Below are 23,596 nucleotides of genomic sequence, written 5' to 3'. Positions count from 1 at the left end.
ATGCCTCTGACTAGGAGAGCTATGTTTTGTAACCTGACAGCAGCAGAACACAAAGACTAGTGTCAGCATTTATATAGGCAACGAATTTGACTGAAATACTTGAAAAGTTAGACACCTTTATTTTTTCTACTGCATTTGAGCTACAGCAAAATAATCACGCTTGCTTCCCTAGTACATTGTGTTAGTTTAAAGCCACTTATCATAGCATCACCCACATTTAATCTGATGTCTGAAAATCACTCTTCGGTGTTGATAATCCATGTATGTCACTCTGCACTTATTCAAAATCAATGCATTTTTGATTAGATGCTACTGCACAAAGAGAAATATACCCTTGGGTTCTTTTTTTAAATTCATGCATTAGTGATTTGCAAATATATGAAAGCAGAGCCTTATTTAAAACTAAAATCTTTTTGCGTCGATATTTGCAAAGTTATGCTTGCTATTTTAACCTTGACCCAAAACTCCAATATTATAACATTCTGAAATACAGCTAAATTGACATAAGGTAGAATCTTAATTTGAAGGCCATGTTCATTTGAGTGCTACTCTAGAACTGTTGAAAACTAGAGTGTCACCCTTTAATTGACAACCACTTCCAGCTGACTGCGACTTCAACATTCTTTGATCTTTGGATCCGGTTTTGGACAGGATGGATAGAAAAATGTTGACAAATTTTTACTAACAATGACTCAGTTACAACAATAGCAATTAGGTAATACTTTTGTCAATGCATATTGAAGCGAGTTTTCTAACTTCTAAGCTTTACAGTGTTTTCGTTAAAGCTTTGAAAGCAGCACCGTAGAAATAATTAATAACTCTATCAGGCTGATAATAATTTTATTGTTTAAGCGGCCTTGATAGTTCGGCATATATGAAAAAACGGTTTAGCAAATATGATGAAATCTGTACTACTATTTGAGGCTAAAATTTCTTACACATGCTACAGCATTAGAATTAGCAGTTAACGATGGCATTTTGCAAGCTCAACGCCCAGTGTATATGTTAACACTGGATCACAGCTTAGTTTGTGTGTTATATAGTTTTTATGTGTTTTTTTTCAAAAGAAGTAACGTTCACTTTAACGGTGGCGTTCTATCTTTAACCATCATCTATTATAGTACAGGTCTAGTAGAGGGGCGTTTAAATGAATGGGGACTCAATTAGAGATTACATAATATTTTATTAACCCTTTCACCGCTACATGCGCATTTAGGCAAAATCAATGGACGACCGGCATATGTGCATGCTGCGAATTTCCTGGCAATTGCGTAGTAACTTAATTTTATTATTCGTTGACAACATAACTAACAGTCTTTAAGACTTTTTATGGTATTGACAGTGTTGTCCAAAAGTTTCCCTGTAAAATTACCCTAAACTCACGAAGCAATTTTAAATTTTTGTTTAGGGCTTTTCAACATAAAAAGAAACATTTGTTCTTTCTGATTTTCGAAATATTTAGTGCTATTATAGCTTTCGCAAGTACATCCAGAATTGAAAACAAATAATTGCTTATGTTGATAACATTATTGATGATTGTTGATGACTGACTGATTAAGATTTTAGTGATTACACATATAATTAAAGTAGCAGCTCCAATAGTGACTCCAATGGTGGTCAAAGTAATAGTTTTGTAAGAGTAAGGAACATGGTAGAGCATTGTTTTTCGAGATTCGAAGGGATCGTAGCTTCACATAGCATTAGCAATGCACGAAGTAGGAATGCATTAAGTTTTTTGAATAGTACTATTTTTTAACGTGTTGGAAAAATAAAATCTATAACAAAAAGGTTTTAAATAGAGTTGAAGCTAATAAAGATTGAACATATATTATGAAGCACAATCGACAATTTTTGCCACTATAATTGGAAGGGTTAAAAAATGCAGTGCCATGGCATTCAAACATAGATTTTATAGTAATATTATTTCTTATAAATCTTTTGAAATAAAAATTTTATTAATGTGGCATGCTCTTGTGGAAATTAACCGTTAATCAGCAACATACCCCCTTCAAGAAAGCGTCCAGCTGTGCTTCGTACCATTTTCCATCTGGTGGATATAGTGCTTGGATGCGGTGACCAGGTTTCTACCAAAATAAGCAAAACAATTTTAATAGCCCAAACAGATGTTATGCAGATTAAAAATTGATGCAAAAGATGCCTGATGTTTTTAGGTTTTTCAGCAAATCCGTGTCCCTACCTCCCATTACTAAAATTCTATGAAGCAGTAATATTTTATCTCTTGCGATATTCTTCTACAAAATTGAAACATAGATTTTAAAGCTTCAGCAATTTAAAGGATTCCATTTACTCCAGTCACTTACTTATGACTCAGCCTCTAGTTTAAATCCGTATCAAATTACGACTAAAATGCATCAACTTGTTAATTACAATGAAAATAATACATTATCATAACTTTATACTGCCCTAAGCAAGCAAAACGCCCTATCTGACAAGTTTTTCAAAATTCACTTTTTTGTGCTTATATGTAATTTAGGTTGAGATCTAACATGTCTCGAAATTTCATATATCTGAGACCACCAGAAATAGCACTTTTCACAATGTGCAAAATGCCCTATCCACATTTACCACACATAAAGTGGCAATCAAAGCTCTCTATCTGCAGATACAGCGTTTTGATTGGCCTGAACATACACAAAGTTGGACATTATGAGCAGCATTATGTAATCAAAGAGTATATAAACAAAGGGAAGCGAAACTGAAGCATATATATTTGGTTGTTTTAAGGCAGCTCATACAAGCTAGTGCACTTCTAAGTGCTCATCTTATTGCTATATTTTTTATCATAATATATTTATTATGACAGGACGATATCTAAGTGACAAAAGTCTCGATTTAAAGATCCGACTCAGAGATTTGATGAAAAATTTGTTTTAATTACATGTCCATTGGAAGGTTTTGCTTTTTTTAAATACTGACATTATTGCACTCAGTTGTTTGCTTTAAATTATTTTTAATAAAAGCGTTTGATCTTTTTTAAACTACTATTTTACTTACTCCTTTCATTTCATGACATCAAGTTTGAAGGATACCTAGATCTCTGATCATCTCTTAACTTTTGAGCTAAATATGGCTATTACAGGGCTTTAATCCATGTGTTGACTGGATGAGTAATAGGAATTGCAACATATATCATTTTGTTGACTAATTGCGGGTTAATATCAGAATTTAAACTTGTAATCCTTTGATAATCCAGTCATGGCAAATGGTCTTGTGGCAAACTAACAATGAGAAACCAGTCCAATTATGCAATCAAAAGGCCCTATCTGCAGTGATAGGGCGTTTTGATTGCCTAGTGCCAGCTTAGTAAATTGTCAATTTAAGCAAACAAAATGCCCTAAGTGAAATAACTCCTTTGATTTTAAAGTTTCACGGAAAAAAAATTCGGTAAAGATTGTTGGATATCTCACCATAATAAATAAAAAAAACAACTAAAATACTGCTAATACTGATGCAAGGCTCGACCAAAACGCGTTTGTGCTTGTGCTGAACAATTTACAAATATCAAGATACAGCGTTTTGCTTGCTCAGGGCAGTAAAGTATAGGCTACTAATAATTCTGCCTGTTTGGTGCTATCAATCAGCTAACACTACTAATCAGAATAAAAAGCATCCATAATTATTTTAATGCTTTTTAAAAAGTTACAAAAGTTAGGAGCATCGACAGAGTCCCAGATATTCATCAATTGCTGGCTACTGTGCTATATGTTACCATAACTATTTTAATGTGTGTCGGTTAATCTCCCAAAGCTACCCTCGTGTATAATTACAAAGTTATCATTTTAAGAAAATTAGTAATAATTTCATTCTTTTAGCATTATAAAGTTGGGGTTTCTTGACCTTTTTAACTTGACAATATTACGATCTTGCAATTAAGGCAGTAAAATCCAAATCCAAATTAGCTGCGAAAACCTATGCATTGTTGTTTGCCGTCGCAATATGATGGACATGAGTAAGTTGCTTTGATATAGTATTTAAAGTGGCTCGCCCTACAGGTCAAAAATGGCCACTACCGGTCTAACCTTTTGCATTGGTATTGAGGCGAAGTAAAATACTTTTTCATGATGCCTTTTCACCATAATATGGTACAATTAATTTAATGACAAAATTGGCAAAAGTAATATAAAACAATTGTGACAAACAAATATACCAATTGTGACATGATTAGTCTGTTCTTCTGCTGCTGCAAAACCCCAAATGGCTAGACGCGTGAAAAAAGCAAAATGTTTAGCGGCTACAATCTCGCTAGAAGGTTGAACTTATGTGATAAGTCTTTAGGTTGTGTAGGAGTGAGAGGTTGGCTTGTTTCTTACAATCTATTTAATCAATTGACTAGCATGCAAGAAGATAGCAAGCCATGCCACATTAGAAGAATGAGTCACTTTAAGCACAAACCACAATTGCATAAGTACATAGGTCATTTCTGCTAGTGAGAAGACCTTGGAGAATAAGACCACATTATGCAATTCTGTGAAGATTTTATTACTGCAGTTATACTTGTGCTGCAATACTTCTAATAGAGTGAAAAGCAAATGAGCTGCCCAACCACAACCTCCTTCATTATAAAGTTACAAAGAATAGGAATAACAACAATAGCTTTCATTCGGAGGCTGAGGCTATTGAGAAGTAGAAAGTGAATTAGCTAAGCAGGCAATAGTAGAACACACATAATAAAAGCATAGGCATCATGATTGACGTGTATGCAGGCAATGAATTTATGTACAATTTCACTACCAAATTTTTTAGTAAAGCTAGACACCTTTGGCTAAAGAGTGCTATATATAGGTCAAAACAAGCCAGTGACAAATCTCATGTTATGCATCCTTGTTTGGACACTTTATTTCTAAAGTGTTTAATGCATTGGAAGTTTAACATAAAAGTGTGCCAAGAATGCACAAAGAACATTGACAGCAATAACTGCATAGTACTGACAGCATAAACTGAATAGAACATGATGTTTAATTAAAATGTAACATAAAAATAAACGTTTTAGTTTGTTTTGGTAAGCTTGCAGCAAAAATGTTTGCTGTGCACATAAAATATTGTTTTGCTCCAAATACTTTACAAACAAGTAATAATAACTTTATTGATGCAAATTGTACTGAAATTATATTTGCTACGAGCACCAATGGAAGTCAGAATAAGTAATACAATTCTTACAGACCTTTTAAAAACAATGGCCTTTGCTGCTACAGAAAAGTGAGTAGACCCATAGGAAGAGAAGTATATGTTCTTATACTGCTAAAACTACCTTTGGTTCAGAAATCAGATTTAAAAAGAGCAATGAATTATTATAAGCGTTGGCAAAATGTTTGGGATGGATAGGAAACAAAGCTGGGTATTGCACATGCTGGTAATTTAGCTAATGTAAATAGATTTCCTACACTACCTAATTGAAAGCATCAATGCAAAATCTAAATACATGTAAATACTTACTAGCCATAGTACAGAGTGACCGTTTAATGTTTGTCAACATAACATCCGTACTGCTTTGAGCATCTTGAAATTATATTAAAGTTGCTTTCATTATGAGCTCCCTTTGACATTTTAAAGTATTAAAATGGGCAAATACAAGTTGCATTTTCAGAGAACTTTTAAATTCAAGTCAGATGCCACAAAAAGTTCCTCTGCGTTGTTTGTAGTATATTCTAAAAGTGCTAACACTACATTTGTTTTAAATTTTAAAGTTGACACAAATAATTGAGCAAATTATGTAGCTTATTAGTAAAACTTTTGTTAACATCAGCAAACAAACTGCATACATCCTGCTCGATACCGAAGGCCAAAAATAATAATATATATTGCTATTTATATTTTAATCAATAGTTTTGCAGTTTTGTTATTGTATAGCAATTTGTATAAAACCTACTGTATTTCAGGTTTGAGTAACTATGAGTTTTAGTAGTGTTCTGGCCCTTCCTATCGCGTGTTTTCAACATTTTGAGGTAATAATTAAAAGCCATGAGTTGAATTGCGCAACTTCAGCAGCATCTTATACATATATATCATTCGCCAAACTCATTGTCTTAATCATCAAAGTTCACTAAATCATTCAAAAGGAAATACATACACTTGTATCTCTAATTCTGTTATAGCTTTACCCTTTTACTGCCACCCATGTACAAACTAAGCTACCGGCCTACCGCCAGCCATTTCACCGAAAATTGCCAATTTAGCTTCATGATATGTACATGAAGCATGTGTACAATTTTGTTTCAACTTCAAAGTTTATCTAGAAACTTTTTGTAATGTATTTTATTTTGCTAAATTGTTAACCTATAGTGCTATGCAAAAATCAATGTACCTTCACTTTGTGCATTGCTAAAGCTATGTGAAGCTACAATCGCTACGAAGCTAAAACGATGCTCTACAATGTCCCTTACACTTAAAAAACTATTATTTTCACTATCATCAGAGTCACTGCTGCTACTTTAATTATCTGTGTAATCACCAAAATCTGAATTTGAATTGGCTATAGTGTCATCAACATACATGTAAGTAATTATATGTTTTCTGACTTGCGCGATATTTAACAAAACTTACACAAAAATGTCCATTTTTATTTTGGAAATTCTCAATAAAAAATTTGAAACTGCTTGGTTATCTTAGACTAATCTATTAGAGAAATATTCGAACCACACTGACAATACCATCAAAGTTTTAAAATCATCCGTTATGTTTTTAACTGATAATAAAATTAGGTGACCACGCAATTGTTGGAAAATTCGCAAAAATGTGCATACGGCAGTTGCTGATAGATTTAGCATAAATTCGCATACGGTAGGGTAAGAGTAAAAACCAACAAAATATTTGTCAATCTCCTGCCTTTAAACATGATATCTCTAAACTGATAATTACTCTCAGTGTTGACCGAGTAACTAAAAGTGGTAATGAGTAACCATGGAAAACTATTCATTTTATATAATTATGCAATTGCAACCATGACTCATAAAGACTAAGAAGAGCAATACTAAATCTCTTTGCTATGCTACATTCCTTTGATTGGTTTGCGCTATTTATATTATATAATCTGCCAATAATAGATGAATAGAACACAAAAGTGGCATAATGGTTTATGTAAGCGTTTGAAATAATACAATGCCTGTAAAAATTGACAACTTTTCTTACTGAAGCTATGGCTATATCAAATTATCACACTAATTTTTGGCTCGCATGTATAATGCGCTAGTTGACAGCAACTTATTGCAATATCGCATACCTTTAATTTTATGTCTGCAAATCAGTCTTTGGTGTGGGCCATCAATGCTTCTCATCCAGCAGTTATCTATAACTAATTGATTAATTTGATTATGAAGCGTCATTGATTATTTGCAACTATACAAAGGAAAACTAATTTTGGGCATGCTGTTACATTCTTACGTCAGGTATACATTTGCTAGTTACAGTAAAACTTTGTACAGTATATTTTGTGTTGGTGAATTTAAAGTTTTGCTTATCATAGTAACTTTGCCAAAACGTCAAACATTACTACATTTCAAAATACAACCTTACTGATATAATGTTTTATAGCTTGTAATCTATACTTATGTACATGTTAAAAAATATTATGAAATTCGGTAGATGAAACCTTGATTATTTTGACATATTTTTTATGTAAACCAACGTGTAATTAGCAACATACCTTTTCTAGAAAAGAACATCCAACTTTGTCTAATACTCTCTGCCATCTGATGAATATACTGGCATTAATGCTTACCAAGTTTCTAAAAAAATGAATAGATAATTCAAATAGCGTAAACAGATATACAAACCAAAATGAACGCAAAATACACATTTTAGTTCACTGGTTAGGTTTTTTGGCAAACTTGAATGTCTGCCTCCTACTACTGAAGCTCCATAAAACAGCTAAGCTCTTAATTACTACACAATTACTACACAAGATTCAAACTAAATACTAAAAGTTTTAAAATTCAAAGGCCGCATATACACCACTTACTTGCTTATGCCTATGCATGTACTACTATTACTTACAAAATCATAACTGAAATACGCAAACTCTCACTATTCATGATAACAATAATACAATTACATAATGATCATGATATTCTAACAACAGTTTTGACTGTTGGTAGAACCACATTAATAACTTTACTTATCATTATAAAAAACATCAAAAATTATTATATTAATAACTGAAAATAGATTAATGTTAGAGAATTAACTGATTCACTAAAATAATTATTAATTGTCAGCTGGCGTGTCTGTGTTGACGTTACAAAACCGAACATTCGTGTAACAATAATAAAGTCCAAAATTAGGATTTTACAAAAAGTTTTGATATTCTCCTTTATGGTATTATAATGCTGAACTTTCTTGACTTTTCTATGCAGAACAATATCAGCAGTTGGATGACATAAACAGGTGTAAAAAAATATATATCAAACGTGTTCTATGCTACATTCCTTAAAAATTATAATAATTGAAACATACTTTTTTCACGCTAGTCCTATTTCTTTATTAAATAAAATTTATACTGCTTTTGTACAACTGTATGTTTCAAGTAAATAAACTGTAAATTGACTAAAATAACATGAACAACTTACCAAATGTGACGTGCTCCCTTACATGTAGTTATTCCGCTGCTACCAAGCTCTAGTAGACCACATGGATGAAGAACTAATAGTCCTAACAGCCACAGCAACATTATAACAGCCACATCTCGCTAGCTGTTATATACTGTGGTTATACTTTTGCCACTTTACTTCAATAAATTTAAAAAATCAATTCTTTGACTAAAAAACCATCTCTCAGGTATTGCATTTGGATGAAAAGTTTCAAAAAAAGATTTATTTTGTGGCTGGATGCAACGGCAGCAAAAATATGAATTTTACTAATTATACACTTATTTAAACTTTTACTACAGCCATGCTTAAACATCAGTGGAAACCATAATGTGCAATTATTGTGAATTTTCACAAAAAAAGAGCAGATCAATGAGAAACCGTGCAAAAAAAGGGAGTGCTTAAATGGCAGTCTTGAAAACCGTAAAGAGGGTCAGCAAATAAATTGTAATGTATTGTAGTTTGTTAATATACAACTTTATTTCCTAAATCTAATAAAGCTATCATGAATATTAGCAAAACTGACTGTATCCGACATAGCTGCTAATTCCATGTATTGGCTGATGATTAGTCATAAGCTTATTGCAATATGTTTTTAAATAGATTGTGCTATTAACTGAAACGATACCAAAACACTTAAAAGTAAGAATATTCTAAAATTGATATATGCCTCCTAGTTCCATATATAAGAGCCTCCTAGAGTTTGTAATTTATTGATAAAAAATTACACATTTTTGTTGGAGTTGTCTCCTCTTTTCCATATATATGAATATAGATATATAAGGCAATTATGGGAATCATGTTTAAAATACTTCTATAGGGTTGTTAAGCACTATAAACACTGCTAGAATTAGGAGGCTCCCTGGACGCCTCCTAATTTTTCAGAGCCTCCTAACATGGATTATATATTGATAGAAGCCTCCTAGTTGGGAAATATAGTTCTATATATATATATATATATATATATATATATATATATGTATATATATATATGTATATATATATATGTATATATATATATATATATATATGTACATATATAGTTATACATATATAGCTGGGAGTTGTCTATCATTGGTCATAGCAACCAATATCAAGAAGTTGTGATATTTATCTAGATTTCTGTATTTATATCTAAAGAATTATGCTGAATTTAAAAATCTAAATATATTTTAGCTGGTTGTCATAGAAATAGATGCATATCTATAAGAAAATGTAGGCCTATTACTTAATTTTGCAGATATTAAAAAAAGGCTTGGCAGTACCGTAAATTTGAGCACAGCCGTAGTACCATCAACAAAGTCTTTAGAAAAAAATGACAGTAACATAATGCACACTATCGGTCAGTTTATACTTCGATCTTGTACATTCGAATGATTATTCTTATAACTAAATCTTATAAAATCGAATAATTATTCTTACAATTAAATATTGTAATAATTTTATAGGTAATATTGTAAGAATCGTTAAAAAATATCATCGTCATTTCCTTTTACTTTCACTGCTTTGGACATCAGTTGGAATACCAAAGTACTCTTATAAGTGTCCAAAATGTCAGAGTCCCGTAGAATTGGCAAAAAAGAAATGATTACTGTTCAGTACTATTAAGTTAACTACAGAAACCTTTGGCAATTAGACAATGCTATAGGCTGGTGAAATGTGCATGTTTTTCTCATAAAATGCGCACATTTTCCTCGTGAAATGCGCACGACTTAATAGTTCTACTAGTTGTCGCACGGCCTTATTGGCGTTTCGTTGGCCAGTCTTAATTTTAATTAGAAAAAGCTTGTCAAGTTGTTATCGTGACTTTTGGCCAAATTAATTTGTCTATTTATGTATAATCCGATCAGATGGGTTAGTTTTAGGATATTGCGGAAACTTCTCAAAGGCTTGGTAACATATTTAAATATTTTTACATGTGTTTTGTATCATTATTATACTTAAGCGACTCTACACAAAAATGGTTAAATTTGTTGATGAGATTTTGGTACAAGGGTTTGGTAATGGCTGTTACCGGATAATTTTTTGGGAATTGTGTGCACATATGCATTTATCATAAATCCACCAAACCTTGCTTCTAAGTAGTTGGATTACAAGAGTGCACCACCACTCCCATTATAAAATGTACGGTTGGACTTAAAATTTTCTTCATAAAAAATTTAAAGTCCAACTGTATTCACCTGAGACATGATAAGCTCAGCAATTGGTTTTTGCAAGGGAAGACTTACCGTGGTGTCACTATTCTCTATTAGTGTGCTAGTGTTCTGACAATCAGGAATCGGATAGTTTTTAAAAAGCAAGACAATAGTGAGGGTTGTAATAAAACACGAGTTATGAGAGTATCTATGACTTATGAGAGTATTTATGAGGTATGAGAGTATATATAAATTATGGGAGTATCTATGAGCTATGTTAATATGTGTCAATTATAAGGCAAGTGACACAATTTTCAGAAAATGTCCTTCTGTTAAATACATCATTGAAGTTTTACAAACAGTATAGTTGGTGTTTTGCTGTGTTGCTTTGTGCTTGCTATTTGGTAATTTTACATGTAATATTAAACATATGTTATTTGCTATGTTACGCAATCACACCGCCAGTTGTGGGGTTTATATCAGTGGTACAGCTGTAAGGTTTGCTGTGGAACACATATACATTTTCATGAAAACATAACTTTAGGAGAACTAGGAAAAGGTGTGGTGATCAATGAGGAAGACCTCAGTCAAAAGGATAAAGAGAGATATGAAAGGGGCCTGAAGAATAATAACTTCAATGAGTTTGCCAGTGACCAGATATCTGTGCGCAGACAGCTCTTAGATGTAAGAGACCCTCTGTAAGTATTTATACCTGTACGACCACAATGAGTTTTTTAGTGCCAAGATAACTGTGCGCGTACAGAGCTTAGATGTAGGAGGTCTCACCTGAGTATGTAAACCCGTATAACCAATACTTTTGCACTCAAGTATGTAGTTCTAGTATTTAGTTGCATCTACACTAGTTGCCCAGACTGAATAAGATGGATGTATGGTCAACGTGCATTTAATTAGATATACTAGATAATATGGAATATATGGTCATAGTGCATTTAAATGACCCTACATGAGAATGTCTGCTTGTATAAAACCACAGTTTCTATATTCAGGATTTCAGTTCTAACAACTGTGTGTGTTTGTACGAGTGTTTGTAAGTGTGTTTGTACGTGTGTTTGTACGTGTGTTTGTATGTGTGTTTGTGCGCGTGTGTGCGTGTGTGCGTATGTGCGTGTGTGCGTGTGTGCGTATGCGGAGGTACATATGTGCTTGCATGTGTGCATATGTGTTTTCATGTGTGTGTGCCTGCATGCATTTGTGTGTGTCTATGTGTGTGTGTCTACATGTGTGTCTACGTGTGTGTCTACGTGTGTGTCTACGTGTGGGTCTATGTGGGTGTCTACGTGTGTGTCTATGTGTATGTGAATGCATTTGCGTGTGTGCATGTTCCTGTGTGCATGTGCACATGTGTGCATACATATGTGCGTTTATGTGTGTGTTTTTTGTGTGTGTATGATGAGATAATGTATCAACATTTAAAAATCAAACAAAATATTAGCAAAAGGAACCGCCAGATAGTTTAAAACTAGGACAAGGCAGTCTAATACCTTTTTAATATAACAGAAAAAGACCGCACTCCCTCTATCTATTCAACCCAAGCACTCCGTTCAAGCTGTAACATTCTTGCGGGTATTCAGCCAGTTTAATCTTCAAAACACCTGAAGCTAAATTTGGCAAATATTTAAGATACCGGTATTTATAATACAGTACCACAGCTGAATATAGCAATAGTCTATACTCATTAGTTTGTTTCAACTTTGTTTATATGTAAATCATTGTCATGCTTTTACTACTGTTGTGTTACATTCATACGTATTTAGTGTCACAGACTGTATACGATGAGATGGTTGCAATTTTTTAAAACTGTTAAAAACGACTTAGGTCGCTCCGACTTGCGACTCTTAGTAGTCATTCTTTTTTTAGCTGCACTTGCCAAAAGTCCGGTCAGTATGTAGTTATCTATTTTGTTCAGACATTAAAATAATGCATACAAAATGCGCATTTGAGTAAGATGGATGTAATGCTAGTCGGCTTTGGCTGAAAGCAAATAACTGACTGCTTTTTGGGTAGACAACTGGAGTTATTATCAGTCAGCTTTATGTTATGATAGAGTCTCTTTCTTTAAATGCAAGTTACATCTTACTATGATTACTGTTTATGGGTAACTTTTACTTTCTGCGAACCCAGCCATCACCATTGCATCTACTCAACTTAATTTCTATCAGAGAGTTTCTCATGAATCTTCTAAAACTAAAGCTGAAGGAAGTTGACTCCGAATGCGTTCGAATATTCCTACCTCTCATCTAAAGCTGCACTGACTATGATAGTCAAAGCTGTTAGCAATCTACAATCTATCTTACAAGCTTGAAGTGGTTTGTTTGGGTCATTAGGTCAATAAACTAGTAGCAGTTAGCCATCGTTGTCTGCAGTTTACATGCTCATCATTTTAAATAAGTAATCTTTTATAGCTATTTTACTATTTGAGTTGATTTCTAAATAGGTTTTTTAAGCACAGGATATGAGGAGCATTGAGTTCTAATCAGTATCGCGTTTTCTGTGTTGAAATTACTCCAACAGAAATAAATGCAAAAATATCGCTCATTATAAACTCTTAGGTTGAAACCACTAAATCAGGTTTCAATTTACAATGTAGTCATTTTGCAAAAACCTTTTTCAGAAAAAATTTTTCGGAAAAGAAAATGTAGCAAACAAAATTTTATTTTCATAAATGCTCTCTTCAAAATTGGTCAAAGTAATATAATAAAAATATAGAATATGTTTTAAGGCGTCAATAAAACAGTGCAAAACAAATATGATTAAAAGTAATATATAGTAAACAGTCGTCTATCTAAACTGCTACTAATGAAACTCAGAAATCTTTTAAATTTTTTACACATTTGTTGTGTTTAGCCTTTTCGCAAATGTACTTTGAGTCATTTGTGGTTCACACAGTTCATGCGTATTGAATCTAATAATCTATCTTCTAAGAAGTTTAAACAAAGTTTGTTTACAATCTTTTAATAAAATAAGAAGTTTTGTCAAACTGCAAGTGGCTGTTTGAATGTTGGCACGTTTTCCAGTTAGCTTCTTATCTTCTCTTAAGGCTACCTATTCAATTTTAAGGTCAGCAAGATAAGGGGGTTTGATTAAACTGCATGTTAACCATTTAGTACAGTTATAGTAGCTGACAGACAGCTACTGATAACTAGTAAAATGTGTGATTGAATAAGCATATAAGTTTCATATATTCTATAACTAACTATTGCATCACTTCTATCAAATATTACTATTATTTACTAGCATTATTACTAATTCTATCACAGTATTCCTATAATCATTATTAGATAAATCTAGTCTGATTACTGTGTTTGACATAACGCTGTTATTTATCAAAAACTCCCAGACTTAGATAGTATCTTCCTCGCAGTGTTTACTGATCATGGGACAATTTGCTGAATGCAGATTGATTCTAGTCAGCGCAAATAATAATAATTATTTATCATTATTATTGTTTTTATTGTCATCGCTGTTGCTCTAACCATTACTATTACTATAGTTATTTTTATTGCAATTATTGCTGTTGTTGCAGCTCACGCCTTCTCAACAGGTCTGGTAATTGTCTGCCATTGAAATATTTTCAGGACCTTGAAGCTACTAAACTAAACTAACTAGTTATTATTTTATGTTATTGCCTGTTCATATATTATTGTAAAAAACTCACAGTGAATGGCTGACTGGGATTATAATTTTTTTAGACGAAGGTCTAAATGTTGTACCGAAATGTTTTCAGCTACTGACTGTCTATTGTTGTTAGCATCCTTACCAGTATTATTTTCGGTAGTGCTTGTTAACATCATCCTTGTTAACACCATTATTGTTAACGGGTTCCATTTCTTTTAGTACCAATGTAGTAGATGATTTTAACATGAATTAGAGGGATACTTTATATGGTAATAATATTTATAGCAACCTCACATGTTTGAGGTAAATTTATTTTAGTCATTTGAGTACATTAATTTTTCTGAATTTCTATTACCAACCTGTTTCAACTACAGGTGTAAAACAAAGATATATGCCAAGGATCTACCAGACACTAGTGTGATCATGTGCTTTCATAACGAGGCCTGGTCAGTCTTACTACGATCAGTACACAGTGTTATAGACAGATCTAATCCTAGACTTCTCAAGGAGATTATTCTGGTTGATGACTTCTCTGATATGCGTAAGTGATGGTCTTATAGAGATTGCTTGAAGTTTTGCTCAAATCTGTACCTAAGTTGTGTAATGATCAACCTGAATCATTTGAATTGCTTAGCTTTCAAAGGTGTGAAAAAATGAGCCTGGCTGCACTTTTTGCAGTCGTGTGCACAGGAGAGACATTTCATACCCCATTTGTCAGCACTGTACATAAGAGATACATGTTGCAACCCTCTTCTGGCAGTAGTGTATACAATAAAGATAGGTTGCAGCCCTCTTCTTGTAGTAGTGTACACATGAGAGAGAGGTTGCACTCCTCTTTTTGCAGTAGTGTACACATGAAAGAGAGGTTGCACTCCTCTTTTTGTAGTAGTGTACAAAAGAGAGCCTTCTTGCATCCCTCATCTTGTCGAAGTGTACACAGGAAAGACGGTTTGCACCCCTTTTTTCGTAGTGTGTGAAGTGTGAAAGAGTGACCGGTTGCACTCATTTTTTACCCCAAAAAACCTCAATCACTCATTTATTCAATCACTAGTTTTTGTTATTACAGCTTTTTAATTGCCGTTCAAGTTCCTTTTTGATGTAAAATCATGTTTATGTTACCATTGCTCGATTGGATAACTGTTCTTGACAAGAGCTATCAACTGCCTCATTAATTTGGTCTGTTCAGAGTCATACCTTTCTGCCTTAAGCACTGTTTGGTAGTCATTGTTCAGTTTTCTGCTTGTATGTAGTGTTGAGAATGTTACCTCTGAGAGGTTTTTTGTTGGTGTCTTTGCTTTTGCAATTAGCCTGATTCAACAGCATGACTGTTGGGTAGGTTAATTAGGTAGTTGTTAAAATATACTTAGATTGTTGGTTTAAATAGTCTACAACAATCAGACGTCGACACCGCCAATAAATTTTTCAGCTAACACCAAAGCAACAGTCAAAGTTTGAGCTAGTCAACTTTTTGACAAAAGTTGAATTCTAACTTTGAATCTGTCGGCATAATGAATGTTAAACACACTAACTTTTTCATTATTCATGAGATTTTTAAAAACACAAGATAGTACAGCTGCTCTGTACATATATGGGTCATAGCACAGAAGATTGTGTTTTTGCAGAACAGCTAAAAGTTAATGTTGGTATCTTATTGTTTTGTGAGTTGTTTCTCTTAGGAGTTGTGTGTCTCCTTCAATTAATGAGTATAAATGATCAATGACAACATGAACTAATGAGGTGTGCATTAGGGGTCTAAATAATGATTTGAATACAAAGCTATTGTATAATATCATGAGTTTGTAAAATGGCAGAAAAAACTTAGTGTCTGTGGTAACTTAGTCGAAGCTCTAAAAGAAGTTATTAGCAAAAGGTTCTGAAACTCCTTAACTCTGAACGTACATGTAGATTTGGTTGCATGACTCTCAGAAGTAAACATACCCACTTCACTGAAACTGCGTGTTACTCAGTATAGCTGACTTCTGTCATACTGTTCGAGTGATGGATCGCTTGACCTTAACATTTTAAAGTAATTAAAATGACTTTATCTACATCTTGATCATCCCAAGCTTTCTTTGCACTGGCACCCACACCACAAACGGTTTTGATACTTTAGAGCTTTGTTCAACTTTTTCAACTAGTATAATGATTTGTTCTTAACTTTTCAAACCGCTTGCAGCTCATCTGGGGAAGCAACTCCAGAATTACATGGACAAGCTAAATATAGTGCGAATAATCAGGATGAGGAAGCGGGAAGGACTAATCAGATCTAGGCTGGCTGGTGCTAAGGCAGCATCCGGTGATGTGCTGACTTTCCTGGACTCTCACATCGAGTGTACTGAAGGTATGCAGAATGTGAACTTTTTTTTACACAGAATTATACCAAATGTATCAACTCTTCCATTGAGTGTACTGAGAGTATATCAGATGTGAGTTTTTACTAGATATACTCACTCTCTTATTGAGTGTACTGAGGGTGTATCAGATGTCAGCTCTTACTAGATGTACTGACTCTCTTATTGAGTGTACTGAGGGTGTATCGGATGTCAGCTCTTACTAGATGTACTGACTCTCTTATTGAGTTTACTGAAGGTTTTATTATATATTAGTTTTCCGCATAATACCTTATTAAGTTTAACAGATTCCTATGATGTGCGGAGGGTATACCAAAAGTTAGTTCTTTACACAATACCTTACAAAGTATTTTAACACTCACTATTTACTCAATGTTTTACTAGGCAGGTTGACTTTCATGTTGTGACTACTAGGTATTTCAAAAGTTGTAAGTGTTTATTATAAAATCGAGCAGATAATTTATTTACCTATACTTTTTTCAACACGGCCACCTACAAAAACATTTGTTGCAGTCATGTTCAAAGACGAGGTTCATAAAAAGTCATGGCCGCTAATCTTTTATTATTGTTTGTTTCTCATGATTCTATGCTGTCGCTGAATGTTTCCCCTCGCAAAAATATGTTGTTTTCTGATTTCTAGGCCAAACAAAAGAACATATGTATTGCCTTAACAAAAGTACTTTTTTAAGTACAATACTTTCAGCAGTATGTTCTTTTGCAGTGGAGACTGTGCTATATGCACAAAACCTGGATCCAACTTGATCAAATATTTTTTTGCCAGGGTGGCTGGAGCCTCTATTGCATGAGATTCGCACAAACAAAACGACAGTTGTTGTTCCGCGAGTAGACACCATTGACAACATGACTTTAGAGTACAAAGGAATAAACAGAACTGAGATTTCTGTTGGAGGCTTTGGCTGGAATCTACAGCATATTTGGTACATCAGAACAGAAAACAAAAATAATCATCAAAAGGATAGGGTGAGACAACCAAAACACTTACCTGTAAAAAACTGCAGTGTTTGAGAATTGAACCTAAACATACCTGCATTTTAGGCTAACTCGATCATCTGCTTTTCTGCATCTTGCCTCTTCCAAAATGCAAAAAAGCAGATGGTTAAGAGGCAAGAGATCTTACTTGTTGCAAGAGGCAAGATCTCTTGCCTCTTGTCTATTGCATTTTGCATCTTGCCATATCGACAAGTATTCCAAGGTCATCATAAAGTGTGTTGAAATATGTACGTTTTCTGACCTATCGATAAGCATGACTCAGTTGACTTTACATTGAAGGATTTATTTTATATGATTTTGAAGCATATGATTTTTAAGGGGAATTCGAGGTCTAGTGATTAAAATAGTGATTTGGGAGCCTCAAACTGTTTCTGGTACCAAAAATCTTCCTAAGTTGAGTCCCTATCTCTGTTTCCTAGGTAGCACCAGTTCATTCACCTACGATGATTGGAGGCCTCTTCTCCATCAGCAAGGACTACTTTATAGAGCTGGGTACTTATGATGCAGGGATGGACATTTGGGGTGGAGAGAATCTAGAAATATCATTTAGAATATGGATGTGTGGAGGTACCCTAGAAATCATCCCTTGTTCACGTGTTGGTCATATTTTCAGGTGAGATCAGGTTTTATTTAATTAACCAGCATATCAACTCACTCATACTCACGTGTATTCAAGTTCTATAATTGCACCTTATTCATCTTGGTTTTAGCTTTTTATAAAAATCTAGAAAGATCGTACAGACAACCATTTCTGCTCAGACAATTCTTCTTATTTTAATTATTAGCCAAGACTGAAGAGCATGTCCATATATTCATTATACTAAAATGTAATTACTGAATTCGTAGTGACACAGAGTTAACAGCCGAAACTAATACTGAGAATAAAGTGCTTTATGTTTACTGTATTATTAATGCTCCCTGAACATAGCTTGTAATAAAACTAATTATAGTACCGATAAGTACAGTTGCTTCCTTAATGTTCCCTGAACAGAGCACGGGATAAAACTAACAGGACTGATAAATAAATTAGCCCCCTTAATGCTCCCTGACCATAGCAAGTGATAAAATTGGCAGTGCTGATAAATACAGTTGTCCCCTTAAGGGAACAACTGTATTTATCGCTACTGTTAGTTTTACCGCTTGCTATGTTCAGAGAGCATTAAGGGGGCCACTGTATTTACCAGTCCTGTCAGTTGTATCACCTGCTATGGTCAGCTTTTAATTACAAGTAAGATTTAAAGTTTTGACAGTTTTTTCCTTCTCCTCTGATTAGCTTTTATCAACCCATTTGATTGGCTGTTTGAAAAATAAAAGAGAAGATGAATTTATAAACAATTTACAATTTTACTGTCCAAAAGTATTTGCTCAAATCAGTTGCATTTCTTTTGCAATCATTTTGAAAGCTGGCTTATGATTGCTATATAACAACCAAGAAGTTGGTTACCAATATCAGTTTACCTTAAGTTAAAAGTTAATGAAAAGTTTTACCAATACCTTAATAAAGTACCAAATTTACAGAAGCGCTTTATTTCTTTATCATTATTAACACTGCAAAAAACATAAGTTTTTGTATGTTAAGCAAAAATTGTTTATTACCTAATGCAAATGTCACCTATACATCCAGAAAAGGTGTCAGTATAACTTATAGACACTTAATTTTAGAACTCGGATACCATATAAGTTTGCGAAGGCAGCGAACATAATAAAAAAGAACAGCATAAGGCTGGCAGAGGTCTGGCTGGATGAATACAAGAACTTCTACTATGAGTGGTTGAATCAGGACCTAGTAAGTATACATTTCAATATTCCATAGATTTACCAACACTTCTCCAACTATGTTGACTTACCACTCATGAAAGTGACTTACCACTCATGAAAGTGACTTACCACTCATTAATGTGACTTACCACTCATTAAAGTGACTTACCACTCATTAAAGTGACTTACCACTCATTAAAATGACTTACCACTCATTAAAGTAACTTACCACTCATTAAAGTGACTTGCTACTCATAGAAGTGACTTGCTACTCATGAAAGTGACTTACCACTCATGGAAGTACCTTACCACTCATGAAAGTGACTTACCACTCATTAAAATGACTTACCACTCATTAAAATGACTTACCACTCATTAAAGTGACTTACCACTCATTAAAGCGACTTACCACTCATGAAAGTGACTTACCACTCATTAAAGCGACTTACCACTCATTAAAATGACTTACCACTCATTAAGGTGACGTTACATATATGAAGGTGGCTTACTTTTCATTACGGTGACCTTGATTCATTAAGGTGGTTTACTTTTCATTAAGGTGACTTGCCATTCATTAAGGAGACACAAATCTAAATGCTCACTAACTCTTTAAACACCCACTTGAATAAGACACTCTGCCGCTTAGTTGCATCGGAGCAACAACTCCTTACGCAAATAATGTGACCATTTTATCATATTTCAGGGAGACTATGGAGACATATCTTCAAGGATCAAGCTAAGGGAGAGATTGAAGTGTAAATCATTTGACTGGTATTTGAAAAATGTTTATCCTGAGAGGTTTATACCAAACCAAGCAATACACTCTGGCCAAGTATGTTTCATGAAATTTCATTTTTTTCTTTTTGACCTCTAAACCCATATTATCAGGTACAATAGGCAAAGATGAGCGAGTTGGATGTTCCATAAAAATAGAACATCTACATGTAGCTTTGAGCTTTGACAACTATAAAGAGAATTTCAACCTGTATATTTGCCAGGTTACTTAGGTCAATTTGGAAAATATTTTATCAGAAATTACAGATATTCTTTATCATTTCATAATTTGTTTGTTGATTAGGTGATCTGGCTGTCCGAATGTTCCACAGTTAAAATTGACAAAACTGTATCGCAGTTAAACACAAAAAACATGTACCCAGTTTTGTCGATTTTAGTTTAAAAACATTTGGATGTCAGTTCACTTAAAACAGCACAAAAATTTCAAACGATAGAAATATCTATACTTTCTGAAAAATCTTTTAAGATTTGGTATGAGTAATCCTTTGAAGAGGTAGTCTTATATTATTGTGTGGCTGAACAGTGGGACACTTCTGTGAATTGCTAGAAGAAACATCCGATTCACAGATTTCAAATTGACATGCATGTTACTACATGTAAAGTTTGATGGATAACTTGTGTCACCACTTCTTTGCTTTTCTTACCTTAGAACATTATAAATACCCTAACATCTCAATGAATAAACATATCGTCAGGTACGAAAAACAATAATATGTAGCCTACTTCTTGATATATGCCTGTAAGTACAAAATAAAGTTAACCACCGTTGCCTGTTTTTACCTGCAGGTGCAAAATAAAACTAATAACTACAGCCTAATTCAAACCTGCAGGTGCAAAATAAAGCTAATAACTACTGTCTGGTATCTACCTGCAGATACAAAATAAGGCTAACAACTACTGCTTAGATGGACCATCCGACTACCTCTCTGATGACGTGCCTATTGGTTTTCAAAAGTGTGACAGCCTCAAAGGTAATCAGCTCTGGTTGATGAGTGAGATAGGAGAAATAAGACGAGATGAGGTCTGCCTTGACTATGCCAACAGCGGTAAAGTGAAAACATATGCTTGTCATGGTGTGAAAGGAAACCAGGAATGGCTGTATCAAAAGGTATGTCAAGGAAATGAAGGAAACTGGGGAAGGGGAGGGGGGGGGGTGGTTTAATATCAATCAATTTAGGTGCTGTTCATTTACACTTTTGTAGACTCAAAACATGATGGGAATGTCTGATCATAGATGCAAACATGAAGTTTACCCAGCATCGACTAGTGTGTCACTTTGTTAGCTTCAAACATGACTGTCTCAAAGCGTTAAAAACTGAAAAATGCATTTTCAATATAAGACATTACTAAACGTGGCTGTATTTTAGATAGTACTTTTTTAGTTCTGTATTAAATTAAACAAAAATTAAAGGTTACAGGACTTGAATGACAAAAATGGGAATGCTCTTTTTAAACTATAAAATATATAGCACATATTTTACAAGAGAAGATTAGATTCACTAGGTGAACGAGTAACATTAGCGGGGCAAGTAGAATGTTTACCATAAAATGGTTACTGTAAAACCTCTATTTGAAAGCAATGGCTCTCAATTTTTCAACTCTTCTCACAGGGTGGTTTTTTATTAGAGGTAAAATTCAAATAAAGATGGTGTTCAAATAGAGGTTTTTCGGTAAGTTTATTTTCATTAAAAAATATAGTACAAAAAATAATAAAACTATTTAACTTATAAACTAATACTATTCCAATAGCAGACCCAAAATAATTTATAAAATGAAAATTCGCATAATTTTAAGCAAAGATTCGGTGGCTATTAAAATGCCTACTGGTATTTTTTATAAATATTTCTAAAACTACTTTTTCTCTATGAAACACGTTATAAGATTATGGGCCTGATATTCAGACTGAATTGAAAACGTTTTTAGTCACCTGCTATTTAGTGTTTACTCACCTTATCTGCATGTATGTTTAGTCTGACGCAACAAAAACAGCAAATTTGAAAGGCAGTCTATGAAGTCAATTTTGGTACTGTTAGTTATTATTTTAAACAGAACTATACATTTTGCTCTGGCTGTAAAATAGTTAATATTTGAATGAAAAAAACAATTTATTTCACTTTTGATGATGCTGACTTTGTATGTTTGTCATAGAACACTTCAACTAGTAGTGGGAGTAGAAAGAATACAACTGCTTGTTGCAGTTCCGTTAAACCAGAAATCAAGCATCTGCTGCATCACCAAAGCCTTAAATATAATAAACAACTCAATAGGTGAAAAATATATTAGAGAGTGACCAACATAAATTTATTGCTAGTTAGTGACAGAAAAAAATTCCTATGAGTGAAAGCCTATAGGCACTTCAGTGAGGTTTCCAAAAAGCTTTTTGCAGTAAGTTCTCATAAGGTGATTTTGCTAATGAGTCAAACAGATTCTATGCAACTCTAAAAGAACATTGGTAGTAACAGTGCTGTTAGGAGTAGTAGTAGAAATAATAGTATTATCAGTTGTTCTAGTAGTAGTGGTAGTAGTAGTAGCAGCAGTAGTGGTAGTAATAGTAATAGTAATCGTAATAGTAGTAGTAATAGTAGTAGTACTATCGGCTGTAGTAGTAGTAGCAGTAGTAGTAGCAGTAGTAGTAGGAGTAGTAGTGGTGTAGCAGTAGTATGTAGTAGTAATAGTAGTAGTAGTAGTGATAGTAGTAGCAGTAGTGATAGTAGTACTAGTAATAGTAGTAGAAGTAGTAGTAGCATTAGTAATAGTAGTAGTAGTTGTAGTAGCATTAGTAATAGTAGTGGTAGTGAAAGAGTAAAAGAGTAACCAAACCAGACTTTTACTTCCTCTTTTTTATTAAGATTCACTGTAACCTTTCCATAGTACTGAACGATTAGTCCATGTGGCAAGTGTACGTAGTTTTTTCTGAATGACCTTTATTTGTTTCAGAGTGGACTGATCAAGCATTGTATATCTCAGTTGTGTATAGAAGGTTCAGATGCAGGAGAACTGTTTATGAACACTTGTGATGTTAACAACCTACATCAGCTCTGGTTGTGGCCACATCGTAAAGAAAATGGCAGCAAGTCATCAGCATGAATACTTGGTCATATATTTATCATACTAGTATAAGATTTGAACAGCAAGCTTGTCGTTTTAAAGCATCAAGAATAGCAGCAATCCTCTTGGCCACTGGCTTTGCAAGTAAAGATTAACATCTTAATCTCACTGGTTACCAGCCCTCTTTTGCCCTTTGCCGGATTACTGGTTTTGTCTCTAGAATAATATTTTATTGTGTTAGTAGCAGAAACTCTATACCACA

General features: G+C 33.7%; 1 protein-coding gene and 1 long non-coding RNA gene across 2 annotated transcripts in view; one reads left to right on the top strand and one right to left on the bottom strand.

Moving 5' to 3' along the window:
- LOC137387958 (polypeptide N-acetylgalactosaminyltransferase 5-like) overlaps nucleotides 1-23,373 on the top strand; it is a 30,007-nt gene extending 6,634 nt beyond the window's left edge. Inside the window, exons 3-11 of the mRNA XM_068074475.1 lie at nucleotides 11,280-11,433; nucleotides 14,746-14,912; nucleotides 16,548-16,712; nucleotides 17,504-17,703; nucleotides 18,153-18,346; nucleotides 19,396-19,519; nucleotides 20,195-20,323; nucleotides 21,161-21,394; nucleotides 23,224-23,373. Of these exons, the coding sequence (XP_067930576.1) occupies nucleotides 11,280-11,433; nucleotides 14,746-14,912; nucleotides 16,548-16,712; nucleotides 17,504-17,703; nucleotides 18,153-18,346; nucleotides 19,396-19,519; nucleotides 20,195-20,323; nucleotides 21,161-21,394; nucleotides 23,224-23,373 (1,517 nt within the window). The remainder of the gene's footprint in view (nucleotides 1-11,279; nucleotides 11,434-14,745; nucleotides 14,913-16,547; nucleotides 16,713-17,503; nucleotides 17,704-18,152; nucleotides 18,347-19,395; nucleotides 19,520-20,194; nucleotides 20,324-21,160; nucleotides 21,395-23,223) is intronic.
- Nucleotides 2,004-7,751, bottom strand: LOC137387732 (uncharacterized). The gene is made up of 3 exons (XR_010977941.1): nucleotides 7,661-7,751; nucleotides 7,238-7,309; nucleotides 2,004-2,084 (listed from the first exon to the last, which is right to left on the bottom strand). It is a non-coding gene; the product is annotated as an uncharacterized lncRNA (long non-coding RNA).
- Nucleotides 23,374-23,596: the final 223 nt, after the last annotated feature.

Source organism: Watersipora subatra, chromosome 2 (assembly GCF_963576615.1).
Source record: "Watersipora subatra chromosome 2, tzWatSuba1.1, whole genome shotgun sequence".
Taxonomy (NCBI): Eukaryota; Metazoa; Bryozoa; class Gymnolaemata; order Cheilostomatida; family Watersiporidae; genus Watersipora; species Watersipora subatra.
The sequence above is the reverse complement of the archived record's forward strand: the minus strand, read 5'-3'. Positions and strand labels throughout refer to the sequence as shown.